General features: G+C 42.1%; 1 protein-coding gene across 1 annotated transcript in view; it reads left to right on the forward strand.

Annotated features, from left to right (window-relative positions):
* Window positions 1–14,397, forward strand: part of LOC127586265 (cation channel sperm-associated auxiliary subunit gamma-like) — a 134,957-nt gene that overhangs the window by 32,607 nt on the left and 87,953 nt on the right. The window contains exon 5 of the mRNA XM_052044071.1: window positions 7,686–7,746. Within this exon, the coding sequence (XP_051900031.1) occupies window positions 7,686–7,746 (61 nt within the window). The remainder of the gene's footprint in view (window positions 1–7,685; window positions 7,747–14,397) is intronic.

Genomic DNA, 14,397 nt, shown 5'->3' on the forward strand with positions numbered 1-14,397 from the left:
GTTACCTTACTTTTCTTTGGTACCGGGATGATAGTGGTCTTCTTAAAACAGGAGGGGACCTGAGTTTGAAGCAGGGAGAGGTTGAATATGTCCACAAATACTCCTGCCAGCTGATCAGCACAAGATCTGAGCACGCGACCCTGGACACCATCTGGGCCAGGTGCTTTCCTCGTGTTCACTCTCCAGCAGACTGATCTTACGTCCTCCACTGTGATCACAGGTTCAGCTGCTTTGGTGGCTGTCAGGGTGGATAGTGACACTTCCCTTTTGTTCAAAATGCACATAGAATGCATTAAGTTCATCAGGAAGGGATGTGCTGTTGTTAGCTGTGCAGCCCGACTTCGTCTTGTAGCCTAGCATGGAGGCTGGTCAGGGACTCTATTTTGAGTTGGTATTGTCTCTTGGCATCCCTGATAGCTTTTCGAAGCTTTTCGAAGGTCATACCTCGAGTAGTGAACTGTCATGGCAGGAGGCAGAGCAGAATATTGCAGCAGTAGGATTGGTTAATTGGGTGACCAAGCAGCCAATAAAAGGGAGGCAGGTTATAGCAGAGTGGCCATTGTGGAGCAGGCCAGTGCGTGAATGGGGAGACTTCGGCTCAAGAGGAATTGGCAAGAAGAGGCTGAGTAAGTGGCCTAGGTAAGAGCAGGTTTCTTTAACTTCCCTTTCCTGAGCAGTTTGTTAAGATAAACTGCTTAGTAGATCTGTAATTGTAATTTAAGCAACATTAATAAGATAATAGCAACAAAGTATTACAGATCATAACTAACTAAATACAATAGAGATGCAGGGCCAGGTGATGTGTTGTAGCTGCATGACCTGGGACCAGGTAGACCCCATTGTGGTTCCTGGTGACAATATCTCTAGCAGGTGTTGGTTGCTTGAGGAACTCCGGCCCAAAGTCAATGAGCTGCATTCTGAGCTTCAAACACTGCGACACGTCAAGGAGGGGGACAATTACCTTGACGCTATGTTTCAGGAGGCAGTCACCCTCCTTAGATTAACTACATTAAAGTTGGTCACTGGTCAGGGACAGGAGGGTATGACTGAGTGAGGCAGGTAGAGGGATCCAGGAGGTAGTGTTGAAGGAGCTTCAGCCCAAGAACCTGGGCGAAAGTGAGGGCTGTAGGAAGGATGAAGCAACATAACCATAGCACCGGGGTTCAGGGTGCAGTTGAAGTGGGGAGAGAGAAGAGAAATGCAGTTGTAATTGGAGATAGTATAGTCAGAGGAATAGACCCTGTTCTCTGTCGCCAGGATCAAGAGTCCTGATGGCTGTGTTGCCTGCCTGATGCCCGGCTTCAGAACATCTCATCTGGTGTGCAGAGGAATTTGGAGTGGGAGGGGAAAGATCCAGTTGTTGTGGTTCATGTGGGTGCCAATGATATAGGGAGAACAAGGAAAGAGGTTCTGCTGAGGGAATATGAGCAGCTAGGGACTAAATTAAAAAGCCGAACCAAAAAGGTAATAATCTCTGGATTACTACATGAGCGACATGCTAATTAGCACTGTGTCAATGAGATTAAAGGGTTAAATTTGTGGCTCAAAGATTGGTGAGGGAGATGTGGGTTTGAATTCATAGGACATTGGCACCAGTACTGGGGAGGGAGGGAGCTGTTCTCATGGGCTCCACCTGAATCATGCTGGGACCAGAGTCCTGGTGAATCGCATAACTAGGCCTGTAGATAGTGACGGGGGGTGGGGGAGTGGGGGGTGGATTGAGCGGCATGGAAAATGTTAAAGGGAAGGAGAAGTTATTAAAGTCTGCAGAATAAAAAATAGGACAGAGCTTAGAAAGGGTTAGGAATCTAACTTCAGGCAACATGGGACAACTTTGAGAAGGGAGGTGGTGAATGGTGAATACAGGACTGAGAGTGTTATTTGAATGCGCACAGTATATGTAACAAGGTAAATGAATTTATAGCACAGATCAAAATTGCCGGGTACAATGTCATGGGTATCACAGAGATATGGCTGAAAGAGGATCAGAGCTGGGAGCTAAACATCCAAGGATACACATCCCCTGGTGGATATGCTCTCCCCTCCTCCCTGCACCTGCCTATCACTATCTCTTCCCTGCATTTACCTATCACCACCTTGTGCCCACCCCGCCTGCCCTCTTTTGTCCACCTAGCACTGCTCTGCTTTTCCCTCGTATAAATTGGGCTTCCCCTTTTCCTATCTTCAGTCCTGAAGAAGGGTAATGACCTGAAATGTTGACTGCCTGCTTTTCTCTATAGATGCTGCCTAGCCTGCTGAGTTCCTCCTGCATCATAGTGTTTTTCATCTAGATATTCCAACATCTGCAGTCCTTTGTTGCTCTACTGGAAAGATAGGCAGGTGGGCAGAGGGGGAAGGGTGGCCCTGTTGGTTAAAAATGAGATTAAATCGATAGCAAGGAATGATATAGGATCAAAAGATGTAGAATCTTTGTTGATAGAGTTGAGGAACCACAAAGGTAAAAAGATCCTGATGGGAGTTATGTCCAAGCCTCCAAATAGCAGTCAGGATGTGGGGTACAAACTACACCAAGAGATAGAAAAGGCATGTAAGAAAGGCAATATTACAGTGATCATGGGGGACTTCAATGTGCAGGGAGGCTGGGAAAATCGGGTTGGTAGTGGAACCCAAGGAAAGGAATTTGTGGAATGTCTATGAGGTGGCTTTAGAACACAGAACACTACAGCACAGAACAGGCCCTTCAACCCACAATGTTGTGCCGACATTTTATCCTGCTCTAAGATCTATCTAACCCTTCCCTCCTACATAGCCCCCTATTTTTCTATCATTCACGTGTCTATCTAAGAGCCTCTTAAAATGTCCCTAATTTATCTGCCCCCACAACCTCTGCCGGCAGTGTGTTCCACACACCCACCACTCTTTGTGTAAAAAAAAACTTACCCTTGACATCCCCCTTATACCTTCCTTCAATCACCTTAAAATTATGTCCCCTCATGTTAGCCATTGTCGCCCTGGGAAAAAGTGTCTGCTGTCCACTCGAACTATGCCTCTTATCATCTTGTACACCTCTATCAAAGTCACCTCTCATCCTCCTCCTCTCCAAAGGGAAAAGCCCTAGCTTCCTCAACCTATCCTCATAAGACATGCTCTCCAATCCAGACAACATCCTGGTAAATCTCCTCTGCATCCTTTCTAAACTTCCACATCCTTTCTATAATGAGGTGACCAGAACTGAACACAATACTCCAAGTGTGGTCTGACCAGAGTTCTATAGAGCTGCAACATCACCTCGCTCTTGAATGCAATACCTTGACTAATGAGGGCCAACACTCTATACGCCTTCTTAACAACTCTATCGACCTGTGTGGCAACCTTGAGGGATCTATGGATGTGGACCCCAAGATCCCTCTGTTCCTCTTTTTGGAGCAGCTTGTGGTAGAGCCCACTTGGGAACAAGCAGTTCTGGATTTGGTGTTGTGTAATGAGGCAGACGGAGAGCTTAAGGTGGCAGTGACCATAATATGATAAAATTCACCATGCAGTCTGAGAAAGAGGAGCTGATATCAGATGTAACGGTATTACAGTTGAGTAAAGGTAACTACAGAGCCACGAGGAAAGAACTGGCCAGAGTTGATTGGAGGGGGACCCTAGCAGGGAAGATGGTAGAGCAGCAATGGCAGGAGTTTCTGGGAATAATTTGGAAGACACACAGCAGAATTTCATCCCAAGCAAGAAGAAGAACACTAAGGGGAGGATCAGGCAACCATGGCTGACAAGGGAAGTCACCGACTGCATAAAAGTGAAAGAGAAGGCATACAATATGGTGTAGATGAGTGGGAAGCCTAAGGATTGGGAAGCCTTTAAAAACCAACAGAGGATAACTAAAAAAGCTATAAGGGAGGAGAAGATGAAATATGAGGGTAAACTGGCTAATACTATAGAAGAAGATTGCAAAAGTTTTTATAGATACATAAAGGGTAGGAGAGAGGCAAAAGTGGACATTGGACTGCTGGAAAATGACACAAGAGAAGTAGTAACGGGGAACAGAGAAATGGCGGAGGAACTGAATACGTACAGGGAACAGTAACATGCCAGAAATTAAAAAGAATCGAGGGCAGAGGTGAATAAGGTGGCTATTGCTAAGGAGAAGGTGCTGGGGAAGCTGAAAGGCCTGAAGGTGGATAAATCACTTGGACCAGATGGACTACACCCCAGAGTTTTGAAAGAAGTGGCTGAAAAGATTGTGTTGGCATTAGTAGTGATCTTTCAAGAATAACTGGAGTTAGGGAGGGTCCCAGAGGACTGGAAAATCGCAACTGTGACATCCCTGTTTAAGAAGGGAGGGAGGCAAAAGACAGGAAATTATACCCCGGTTAGCCTGACCTCAATGGTTGGTAAGATTTTAGAGTCTAAGGATAAAATATCGGAGTACTTGGAAGTACATGATAAAATAGGATGAAGTCAGCACAGTTTTGTTAAGGGGAGATCTTGCCTTACAAATCTGTTAGAACTCTTTGAGGAGGTGACAAGCAGTTTAGACAAAGAAAAGTCGGTGGACATTACTTACTTGGACTTTCAGAAGGCCTTTGACAAAGTGCTGCACATGAGGCTGCTAAATAAGGGAAGAGCCCATGGTGTTAGAGGCAAGGTACTAGATTGGCTGACTGGCAGAAGGCAGAGAGTGGGGATAAAGGGGTCCTTTTCAGGTTGGCTGCCGGTGACTAATGGAGTTTTGCAGGCGTCCGTTGTGAGACCACAACTTTTTACTTTATACATTAATGATATGGATGAAGGAACTAATGGCATTGTGGTCAAGTTTGCAAACAGTACAAAGATAGGTGGAGGGACAGGTAGTGTTGCGGAGGCAGGGAGTCTGCAGAAGGACTTGGACGTGTTGGGAGAGTGAGCAAATAAGTGGCAGATGGAATACAGCATATAGAAGTGTGGGGTTATGCACTTTGGTAGGAAGAATAAAGGTGCAGACTATTTTCTAAGTAGTGAGAGAATTCAGAAATTGGAGTTGCAAAGGGACTTGAGAGTGCTAGTTCAGGATTCCCTTAAGGTTAATGTGCAGGTTGAGTCGGTAGTATTGGTTTATTATTGTCACTTGTACCGAAGTACAGTGGAAAAACTTGTCTTGTATACCATTCGTACAGATCAATTCATTACACAGTGCATTGAGGTAGTACAGGTTAACAACAATAGCAGAATACAGGGTAAAGTGTCACAGCTACAGGGAAGTGCATTGCAGCTAGACAATAAGGTGCAAGGTCAAACAAGGTAGATTGTGAGGTCAAGAGTCCATCTCATTGTATAAGGGAACTGTTCAATAGTCTTATCACCATGGGATAGAAGCTGTCCTTGAGCCTGGTGGTATGTGCCCTCAGGCTACTGTATCTTCTGCCTGATGGGAGAGGAGAGGAGAGAAGAGAGAATGACCCGGGTGAGTGGGGTCTTTGATAATGAAGGCAAAGAAGGCCAATGTAGTGTTAGCACTCATTTTGACAGGAATAGAATATAAAAGCAAGGATGTACTGCTGAGACTTTATAAGGAGTTGGTCAGACCACATTTGGAATATTGTGAGATATTTTGGGCCCTGTATCTAAGGAAAGATATGCTGGTCCTGAACAGGGTCCAGAGGAGGTTCCTGGGAATGAAAGTCTTAATGTATGAGGAGAGCTTGATGGCTCTGGGCCTGTACTCAATGAAGTTCAGAGGGATGAGGGGAGATCTCATTGAAACCTACCGAATACTGAAAGGCCTGGATGGAGTGGATGTGGAGAGGATGCTTCCATTAGTAGGAGAGTCTAGGATCCTGGGCACAGCCTCAGAATAAGGACTCAGAATAATCCCTTTAAAACTGAGATGAGGAGGAACTTCTTCAGCCAGAGGGCAGTGAATCTGTGGAATTTGTTGCCACAGAAGACTGTGGCAGTCAAGTCATTGGGTGTATTTAAGGCAGAGATTGATAGGTTCTTGATTGTAAAGGGGTCAAGGGGAGAAGATGGGAGAATGGAGTTGAAAAAAAAAATCAGCAATGATTGAATGGCAGAGCAGACTTGATGGGCCGAATGGCCTAATTCTGCTCCTATGTCTTACGGTCTTTATGCAGCAAAACTGATTTAATGACCATCAATTCCATCTCCTCCCCCTGGCCACTGTCCCCGATTGAACCCACCCTCAGTATGACCCAAAGCTATTCTTCTAACCCCATATTCTTTACATCACAAAAATCAGCTACTTCCATCCTCTTAATGTAACTCTTTTTCAACATTGCTCCCTGGCCACCTTTCCATTCTACTCAAAATTCTGATGCCCGTATCTTTATGTACACCATGCCTTTTGCCCTTTTGCATACTGACTTACAATATAACCAAAACCTTCAGGATTTACTTAAAATTAAAAGATTGTAATTTGCAGCATTTTTTTTAACCTTGATCGCTCTCTTAACAAGACTAAACTCTTAACAATGGATGACAATGGTAGGCTAACCCTGGGATAGTAGTCAGTCTATTGGTGATTTATTGTTAGCAAACAATGACTTTGAATATCATTGAACCCAAAACCTTTTGTGCCCTTTTGTGTCCCAAGTCAGCCACTCCTAAATGAACTGAACTTGTTAATGTTTGGATTTTTATATATTTATGATCATTGTCCTACAATACAGTGAAATGTCGAGTATACCCATAGCTTAACATACAAATTGATTCCCATACCTTTTCAATGTAATTACAGCTTTTATATTCCTTGTCAATTAGCCAGAATAACAAATCAGATTTATTCCTTGTTGGGTACAATTTAAAGGAAGTGCTGAGGCAAGCAAGAGTTCATATTATACATCGTACAAGGAAATAAGTATTAACCTACCAGAGCAGACCATAATTCTTCTGTACTTTCTTCCTGCCCCATCAAGTTTCCTTATCTACCTAACTCTTATTTTCTCTTCCCATTATCTCAGTCTTCCTATTGATGTCAAATTATTCCTCAGTGATTAGCCCCACATCTGAAGGAAGATATCACTGTGGGAGATCCTCGGGCCTATGATCCTCAGTTGCTTCATTAACAACCCAGTAGAGATGGTTGGTGGTGATTCATTGTACAAAATTTGTTTCCATTCACAACTCCTCAGAAAATGAAACAGCTGATGTCTGGAAGACCTTGACAATATTAGAGAGATAGAATGAGAGAGAGAGAGAATACCAAATTTTGACAAACATCACCGAGTGCTACCCATTCTTCCACCCAAAAATGCTCACTCATATCACCATTGGTGTTCTATGGTTGTTGTGTCTACTATCTACAAAATGCACTGCAGTTACTCACTAAGGAACGAGAATGTCTACCATCAAGAAGGATAATGTCATTAGGCATGTGGGGACTTTGCCACTTGAATGTTTGCTTGCATGTCACACACCACCTTACCTTGGAATTACATTGTCATTTCTTCATCTTCATTAGGTTTAACTTTAGGAACTCCCTACTCAACAAGGTTGGGAGTATCTTCACCAGGACTCTCTTGGTTCAAGACGTGGTTCAAAACCGCCTTCTCGAGATCAATTATGGAAGCACATTTAATTCTGACATTGCCATCGATGCCCATAAATGGAAAAAAAGTATTCTGATTAACTTTCATTAGAGGTCAATAAACATTAAGTAAATGTGGTTAAAGATTTCCTGTTTGTCCTCTATAAATTAATATTTCTTTCTCTCTTTTGTCCTCCAGAAACGGCAAATTTCAGGATACATTACGACCTTCCTCTGAATATTCCCAAAGGTATGGATTTGTAATGTACTCTATATACATTTACATAGGTATTTATTTATAGATTCCCATAAAGTGCAAAAACTTGACTTAATTAACATGAAATTAAAGAAATTTAAGATTTTGTACTTGTACAATGTTTGTGTCTGACATACTAGATAAATTCTAGTACGTAGCTTAGCAGTTAGCGCGACGCTATTACAGCGCCAGCGATCGGGTTTCAATTCCCGTCGCTGTCTGTAAAGAGTTTGTATGTTCTCCCGTGTCTGCGTGGGTTTCCTCCGGGTGCTCTGGTTTCCTCCCACATTGCAAAGACGTACGGGTAGGTTAATTGGGTTTAAAATAGGCGGCGTGGACTTGTTGGGCCGGAAGGGCCTGTTTCCATGCTGTAAATAAAATTTTTAAAAAATTCAAAAAAATTTAAAAGATTTAATTTTAAAAAATTCATTATCAGTTAATCAGCTTTGTCATCTACCAACTTTACTCACTAAGTGTAGTGAAATAACAACATTCATCCCAGCCTTTTAAAGCCATAATTTGGGATAGGATCTGATTTAATTGACCTTATTTTAAAATTCAGGTTCAGAAGTGGATGTCTGCTACCTGTTTTTTCATACACAAGACAATTGTACCATATTTTAAGTTCAACTTCTGAGGCTCTGTCTTCTACCATCCCTTCACATGTGTGATCATATAAGTAATGTGCAAACCATCAGATGTCATTTCCAGCCAATAGTCTAATGATTTGTCCTGCAAACGAGATGTGCAACTCATGCAGACACAGAAGAGACACATCAGTGGCCAGAGTAAACTGCTAGAGGAAATTCTCCACTCTATACCACAAGCAGCTTAAGAGAATATCTGTAGTAATAATGATATTTCAATATTTTCAATGTGTTAGTCAGATACAGAGAAAGATGTACTCTGTGAAATTTTTTACCTCTCCATGAAACTAAGGTTGTGATAGTATTAATAGTGGTCTTGTAAAAACTTAACGACTGAGTAGCACGGCTCTCTGTGAAGCCAAATCGAAAGATTCAAAACCCTCCAAGTGAGGACTTATTTTTCTCTCAGTCCTAAATGGCCAATCCCTTATTCAGAGATTGTGGCCTATAATCCTGTGGTGAAACACAACCTCTTAGAACCTATCCTGTTAAGCTACCTACAACTTACATTTATTTCCTTGTATTTCTTCCTTATCCTAAACAGTAAAATATGCTTATATTCTACTCAATTTCTGCTTAAGGCAACCTCCCATTCCATGGATCAAACTACTGAACTTTTGTTTCACTCCTTCTGATACAAATATCCACTTAGGTAGAGAGCCCCACACTCTATGTAGGACTTCAGGTGTGGTCTCACTGAAGCCACATAGAACTGCGACAAAGATACCTTGGTCTTGCAATTCCCTTACAATAAAAGGTAAAATGCAATTTGATACAATTTGCTTACTAATTGCTTATTGTACTTGTTATCCTTCTATGATTTTTATACGCACGTACCTAAAGCTATCTGAATGTCTTAACTCCAAAATGATGCCATCATCTTCCCCTCTTGGGTCTCTTCCACTTTCAGTATCGTGCAAGGACTATTTTTTGGATATTCTGGTTCACTCTTCCATCTCCATCAATTCCTACCTGTCTTCCATTTGCAAGCAATACTACCCCAGCCTCTCCCTCCCTACTGTTCAACGCTGCACTTTTTCCATATGAAGCAGTAATTTACCTGCAGTTCTTTCACTTTCATGCACTTACTCACAGCTTTTGATTTTATCTCCTTTACATTAGAGCTGATTTTGAAACGTCTTTACTGTAATCAATCTGCATGCTTAATTCAAGATTCTATTCACCTGTAACTTAAATTTTGTCTCATTCCCATTCTGACCTTGATGTACACTGCTTCAATGAAGATGAACCTTAGTACCAAATAAAAATGCTGCAGATGTTGTTTCTCAAACAATAAAATCTTGAGGAACAGCACCTCACACTTGCCTTCATCAGTCAGGGCATTGAGAAGGGACATCATGTTACTGCTGTACAAGACGTCGATGCAACCACACTTGGAGAATTGTGTGCAGTTCTGGTCACTGAGCTATAGAGAGGATGTTATCAAGCTGGTAAGGGTGCAGAAAAGATTCACAAGAATGTTACTGTGACTGGGAGAGCTTGAGCTATAAGGAGAGACCGGATAGGCTAGGATTTTCTTCGCTGGAACATAGGAGGCTGAGGGGTATGTAAAATCATGAAGGGCTTAGATAAAGTAAATGATCACAGCTTTTTTCCAAGAGTAATGGAGTCTAAAGCTTGGGCTTAAGGTGAGGGGGAAAAGATCTAAAAGGGATCTGAGGGGCAAGTTTTCACACAGGGTGGTGGGTTTATGGAACGAGCTGCCAGAGAAAGTGTTAAGAGGTGGGTACAATTACTGTGCCTAAAAGACATTTAGGCAGGTACATGGATAGGAAAGGTTTAGAGGGATATAGGCCAAACGCAGGCAAATGGGACTAGCTCAGATTAGCAACTTGGTTGGCATAGACAAGTTGGACCGTAGGGCTCGTTTCCGTACTGTATAACTCTATGACTCATCTGACTAGGTAGACTACAGGCTTTTAGACTCAACTGAGTTGAACAAGTTTAGATAATCAGTATATCCAGCATTTTTATTTCAGAATTCCACAGCCCACTAAACATCTGTCTGGTAACTTCAGGTAATTGTACTGCATTTGCAGTGCTTCCATGTCTTTTGTTTCTTATTGCCACTGAATTGTCACGCCAGAATTATTTATCTTTCCTGTCTTGCACTCTGTCACAGACCTCCTATTTTCTTCTCTCCTTTACTTCTGACTTTAAAACTTTTCCCCACTCAGGGAAAGATCATCAAACTAGAACATTAACTCTGTTTTTCTCTCCACTGACCCTGAATCTGTAACATTTAGCTTTTGCAGGATCTGAAGGGCAAATTTATTATGAAAAACAAGGAAATATCAGTCATTAAATTAAACTTGATCCGTTATGTCTGAGTTGACTATCCTTCCTACTGTATTAGAAATAAATGGAAATAAATTTATTTGTTTTATGTACAGTCATGGAATAGCCATGTTTTCATGATTGTATGCTCCCAGCGTTTTAGACTATTGAATTGTTATTACCTGCTCTACCTACATCTTCGACCTGTATTTTGTTTGACTGGCTCTCATGTTCAATTTGCCCATTGCATTTGAAAGTTTAAAAAAAACAGATACTGAAAATCATAGAATCATAGAAACTTACAGCACAGAAACTGGCCCTGTTGGCCCACCTTGACTGTGTTGAACAGGTTGCATTTCTACGCTAATTCCATTTGCCTGTATTAGGCCTGTATACCACTATGTCTTTCCTTTGTAAGTACCTGTCCAATGCTTTTTAAACTATGTAATTGTATCTGCTTCCACTACCTCCTCTGGCAGCTTGTTCCAGATATTCGCCACTCTCTGTGTGGAAAAACATACCCCTCAGATCTACTTTAAATTTCTCCCCTCTCCTTAAACATATGTCCTCTAATTCTAGACTCCCCTGCTCTGAGAAAAAACATTCTAACTATCCATCCTATCTCTGCCCCTCATAATTTTATAAACCTCTCACCCCTCAGCCTTATGCGTTTCAGTGAGAATAAACCCGGCCAATCCAAGTCCTCCTTGTATCTAGAGCCCTCCATTCCAGGCAACAGCTGGGTGAATCTCTTTTGCACTCTCTCTATTGCTATCACATCTTTCCTGTAGGGTGGTGACCAATACTATACAAAATACTTCAAGTGTGGTCTGACCAATATTTTGTACAACTGCAACATGACATACCAACTCTTGTACTCAATGTCTCGGCGTCTGAACACGTGCATACCAAATGCCTTTTTTACTACCCCATCCACTCTTGTGGCCATTTACATGAAGCTATGGACTTGCACCTCAAAGTCTCTTTGTACATCAGTGCTCCTAAGGGCTTTACCACTTGCTCTGTATGTTCTACCTGAATTTGACCTCCCAAAGTACATTATTTCACATTTGCCTGGATTAAATTTACATCTGACACCGCTCTGCCCAACTTTTCAGCTGATCCATGTTCCACTTTGTCCTTCGGTAACCTTCTTCGCAATCGTCAACTCCAATTTTCCTGTCACTGCAAACTTACTAATCAGACCACCTACATTCTCATCCAAGCCACCTATAGAAGATCCTAGTACCACTTGTTACAGTTTTCCAGTCAGGAAAACACCCATCCACTACTACCCTCTACCTTCTATCGCCCAGCCAATTTTGGATCTGGTTTGCCTCAGATCCCTTGTCTTAACTTTCTGGACCAGCCTACTATATAGGACCTTGTCAAAAGTCCATGTAAACCACATCTACCACTCTTCCCCCTATCAATTTTCCTAGTCACCTTTTCAAACACCTCAATCAAATTTGTGGGACATGATCTCTCCCTTGCACAAAACTATGCTGACTCCTAATCAGTCCCTGCCTTTCCAAGTCCCTCCCTTAGAATCTTCTCCAACAACTTCCCTACCACTGATGTAAGGCTCACTGGCCTGTAGTTTCCACCTGAAGTAGAAGCGATGCGGAAACACAGAGCAATTAGGCAGCAGGCACTGTCTGCTTTCATTACCCTATTGCCTGGTGGGCCCAATTACTTGCAATTCTGCTAAAGAGTTTTTAAGGAAAACTTCCAGTTGATATAAATGTATTTTCCCTGTAGGTAGCTTCATTTGCTTATTCTCATTTCTGGTATCTCTTGGCAACGCTTCTGGATATTATAATTTCATAGTTCATTTTCTGATTTATCTAAATTGATATGAATGAATGATGGAATTAGGTAATGGAAACAAAATCTGAGGCCATGCTTCTCGACAGTCTTTCTTGAGAGACATGAAAATTGGACACGTGGGTTTTGAAAGTTAGCACTCATAATTTTACAGGCAGAAAATGAAGAACCCTGAGATATGCATGCTCATTCCTGATTGACTTCAAGGCTCCAGGACAAGTGCAAAGTCTTATTATTACAGATTGTACTTTGCATATAATTATGCTGTTGTGAGCAAAGAATGTGATTTAGATGGCTGACTCTGAGGCTTGTTAATTGTAGAACTAATGTTTATTTCATCTCCCATATCTTCCTACTCCACCACCACCCCCTCCCCCACCCCACCGCCTCTTCCTATAGAGAAGCAAGGTTTCCTTTTACTTCTAGGTATTGAAGAACTCTCAGATATTCCAATAATACCGATGGGTATTATGCTTAGCCACGTGAATTCAATGGCCTACATGTGGGGAAACTTTTTGTTTAGCAGGTAATATATCTGTCCTTTTTTTGTTGTTTTGAATTCAGTCACTGAGGTACTAGCACCCACATAAATGAACTGTGATGTATTCTGGGTGCCAAAATATAGCTGTGAACCTTGTGTACCTGCCATGATCGTATAGCTCCTGTATTGGATCCCACTTACCTTGGAATTATAGTGTTTATCTGAAGGGATATTGATGCTGCCATTAGCTGCTGTGCTTCTTTCCATCAATTCATTGGTTTTTATTTAGGTGCTACATTTTAACCTGTTAAACTGCTTGATTGTTTAAAGAAAAATTAACTTGTGTGCAGCTGTGGCTAAAAGCAAACTGCTGGAGGAACTCAGCAGGTCGAGCAGCATCTGTGGAGTGAATAGTTGCAGCTTTTGCTACAGAGATACTTCATTTATATTTTCTGAATGTATTCCCATCCTTTGGACATCAGTTTGAATTTCTGGATTGTTGGAGAAGTGGTAGAGGGTCAGATTGTATCAGGAAGGGGAAGATCAATGAGGAAAAGTGAGTGAGTCATAGAGCTATACAGCACGGAAACAGGCCCTTCGGCCCAACTTGTCCATGCCAACCAAGTTGCCTACCTGGGCTAGTCCCATTTGCCTGCAGTTGGCCCATATCCCTCTAAACCTTTCCTATCCATGTGCCTGAACAAATGTTTTTTAAATATCATAATTGTACCCACCTTTACCACTTCCTCTGGCAGCTCGATCCATATATACGCCTCCCTCTGTGTGAAAAAGTTGTCCCTCAGGTCCTTGTTAAATCTTTCCCCTCTCACTTTAAAACTATGCCCTTTAGTTTTGGAGTCCCCTACCTTGGGGAAAAGACTGTGGCTACTCACCTTATCTACACCCCTCATGATTTTATAAACCTCTATAAGGTCACCCCTCAACCACCTGTGCTCCAGGGAAAAATGTCCCAGCTTATTCAGCCTCTCCTCACAACTCAAACACTTCAGTTCAAACATCATTGTAAATAGGTTTTTGCATCCTTTACAGTTTAATGACATCCTTCCTATAGAAGGGCTACCAGAACCATGTATACTATTCCAAATGTGGCCTTACCATGTCTTGTACCTTGCTCGTTTACAGTGCATTTTTTTGATTACGGGAAATCACTTTGCACCAACTACCTGTTTTTGTGAACTAAGCAAGCATAATTTGTGGCTACTTGAAGGGGAAACTATGGGGTTGATCTTTAAATGTAGCATAGATTAGGTGGATATGTTTATTGTTTTATCTACCTACCCGATTTTAAGTTCCCACTTCTGTCTGCTGCAAAGTAACACAGTGCCACCAGGTTGATTCAGTTAAAGCGCGTTTATTAGCAGTATACTGCCAGGGAGGGGTC

This window comes from Pristis pectinata, chromosome 35 (genome assembly GCF_009764475.1).
Source record: "Pristis pectinata isolate sPriPec2 chromosome 35, sPriPec2.1.pri, whole genome shotgun sequence".
Classification (NCBI taxonomy): domain Eukaryota; kingdom Metazoa; phylum Chordata; class Chondrichthyes; order Rhinopristiformes; family Pristidae; genus Pristis; species Pristis pectinata.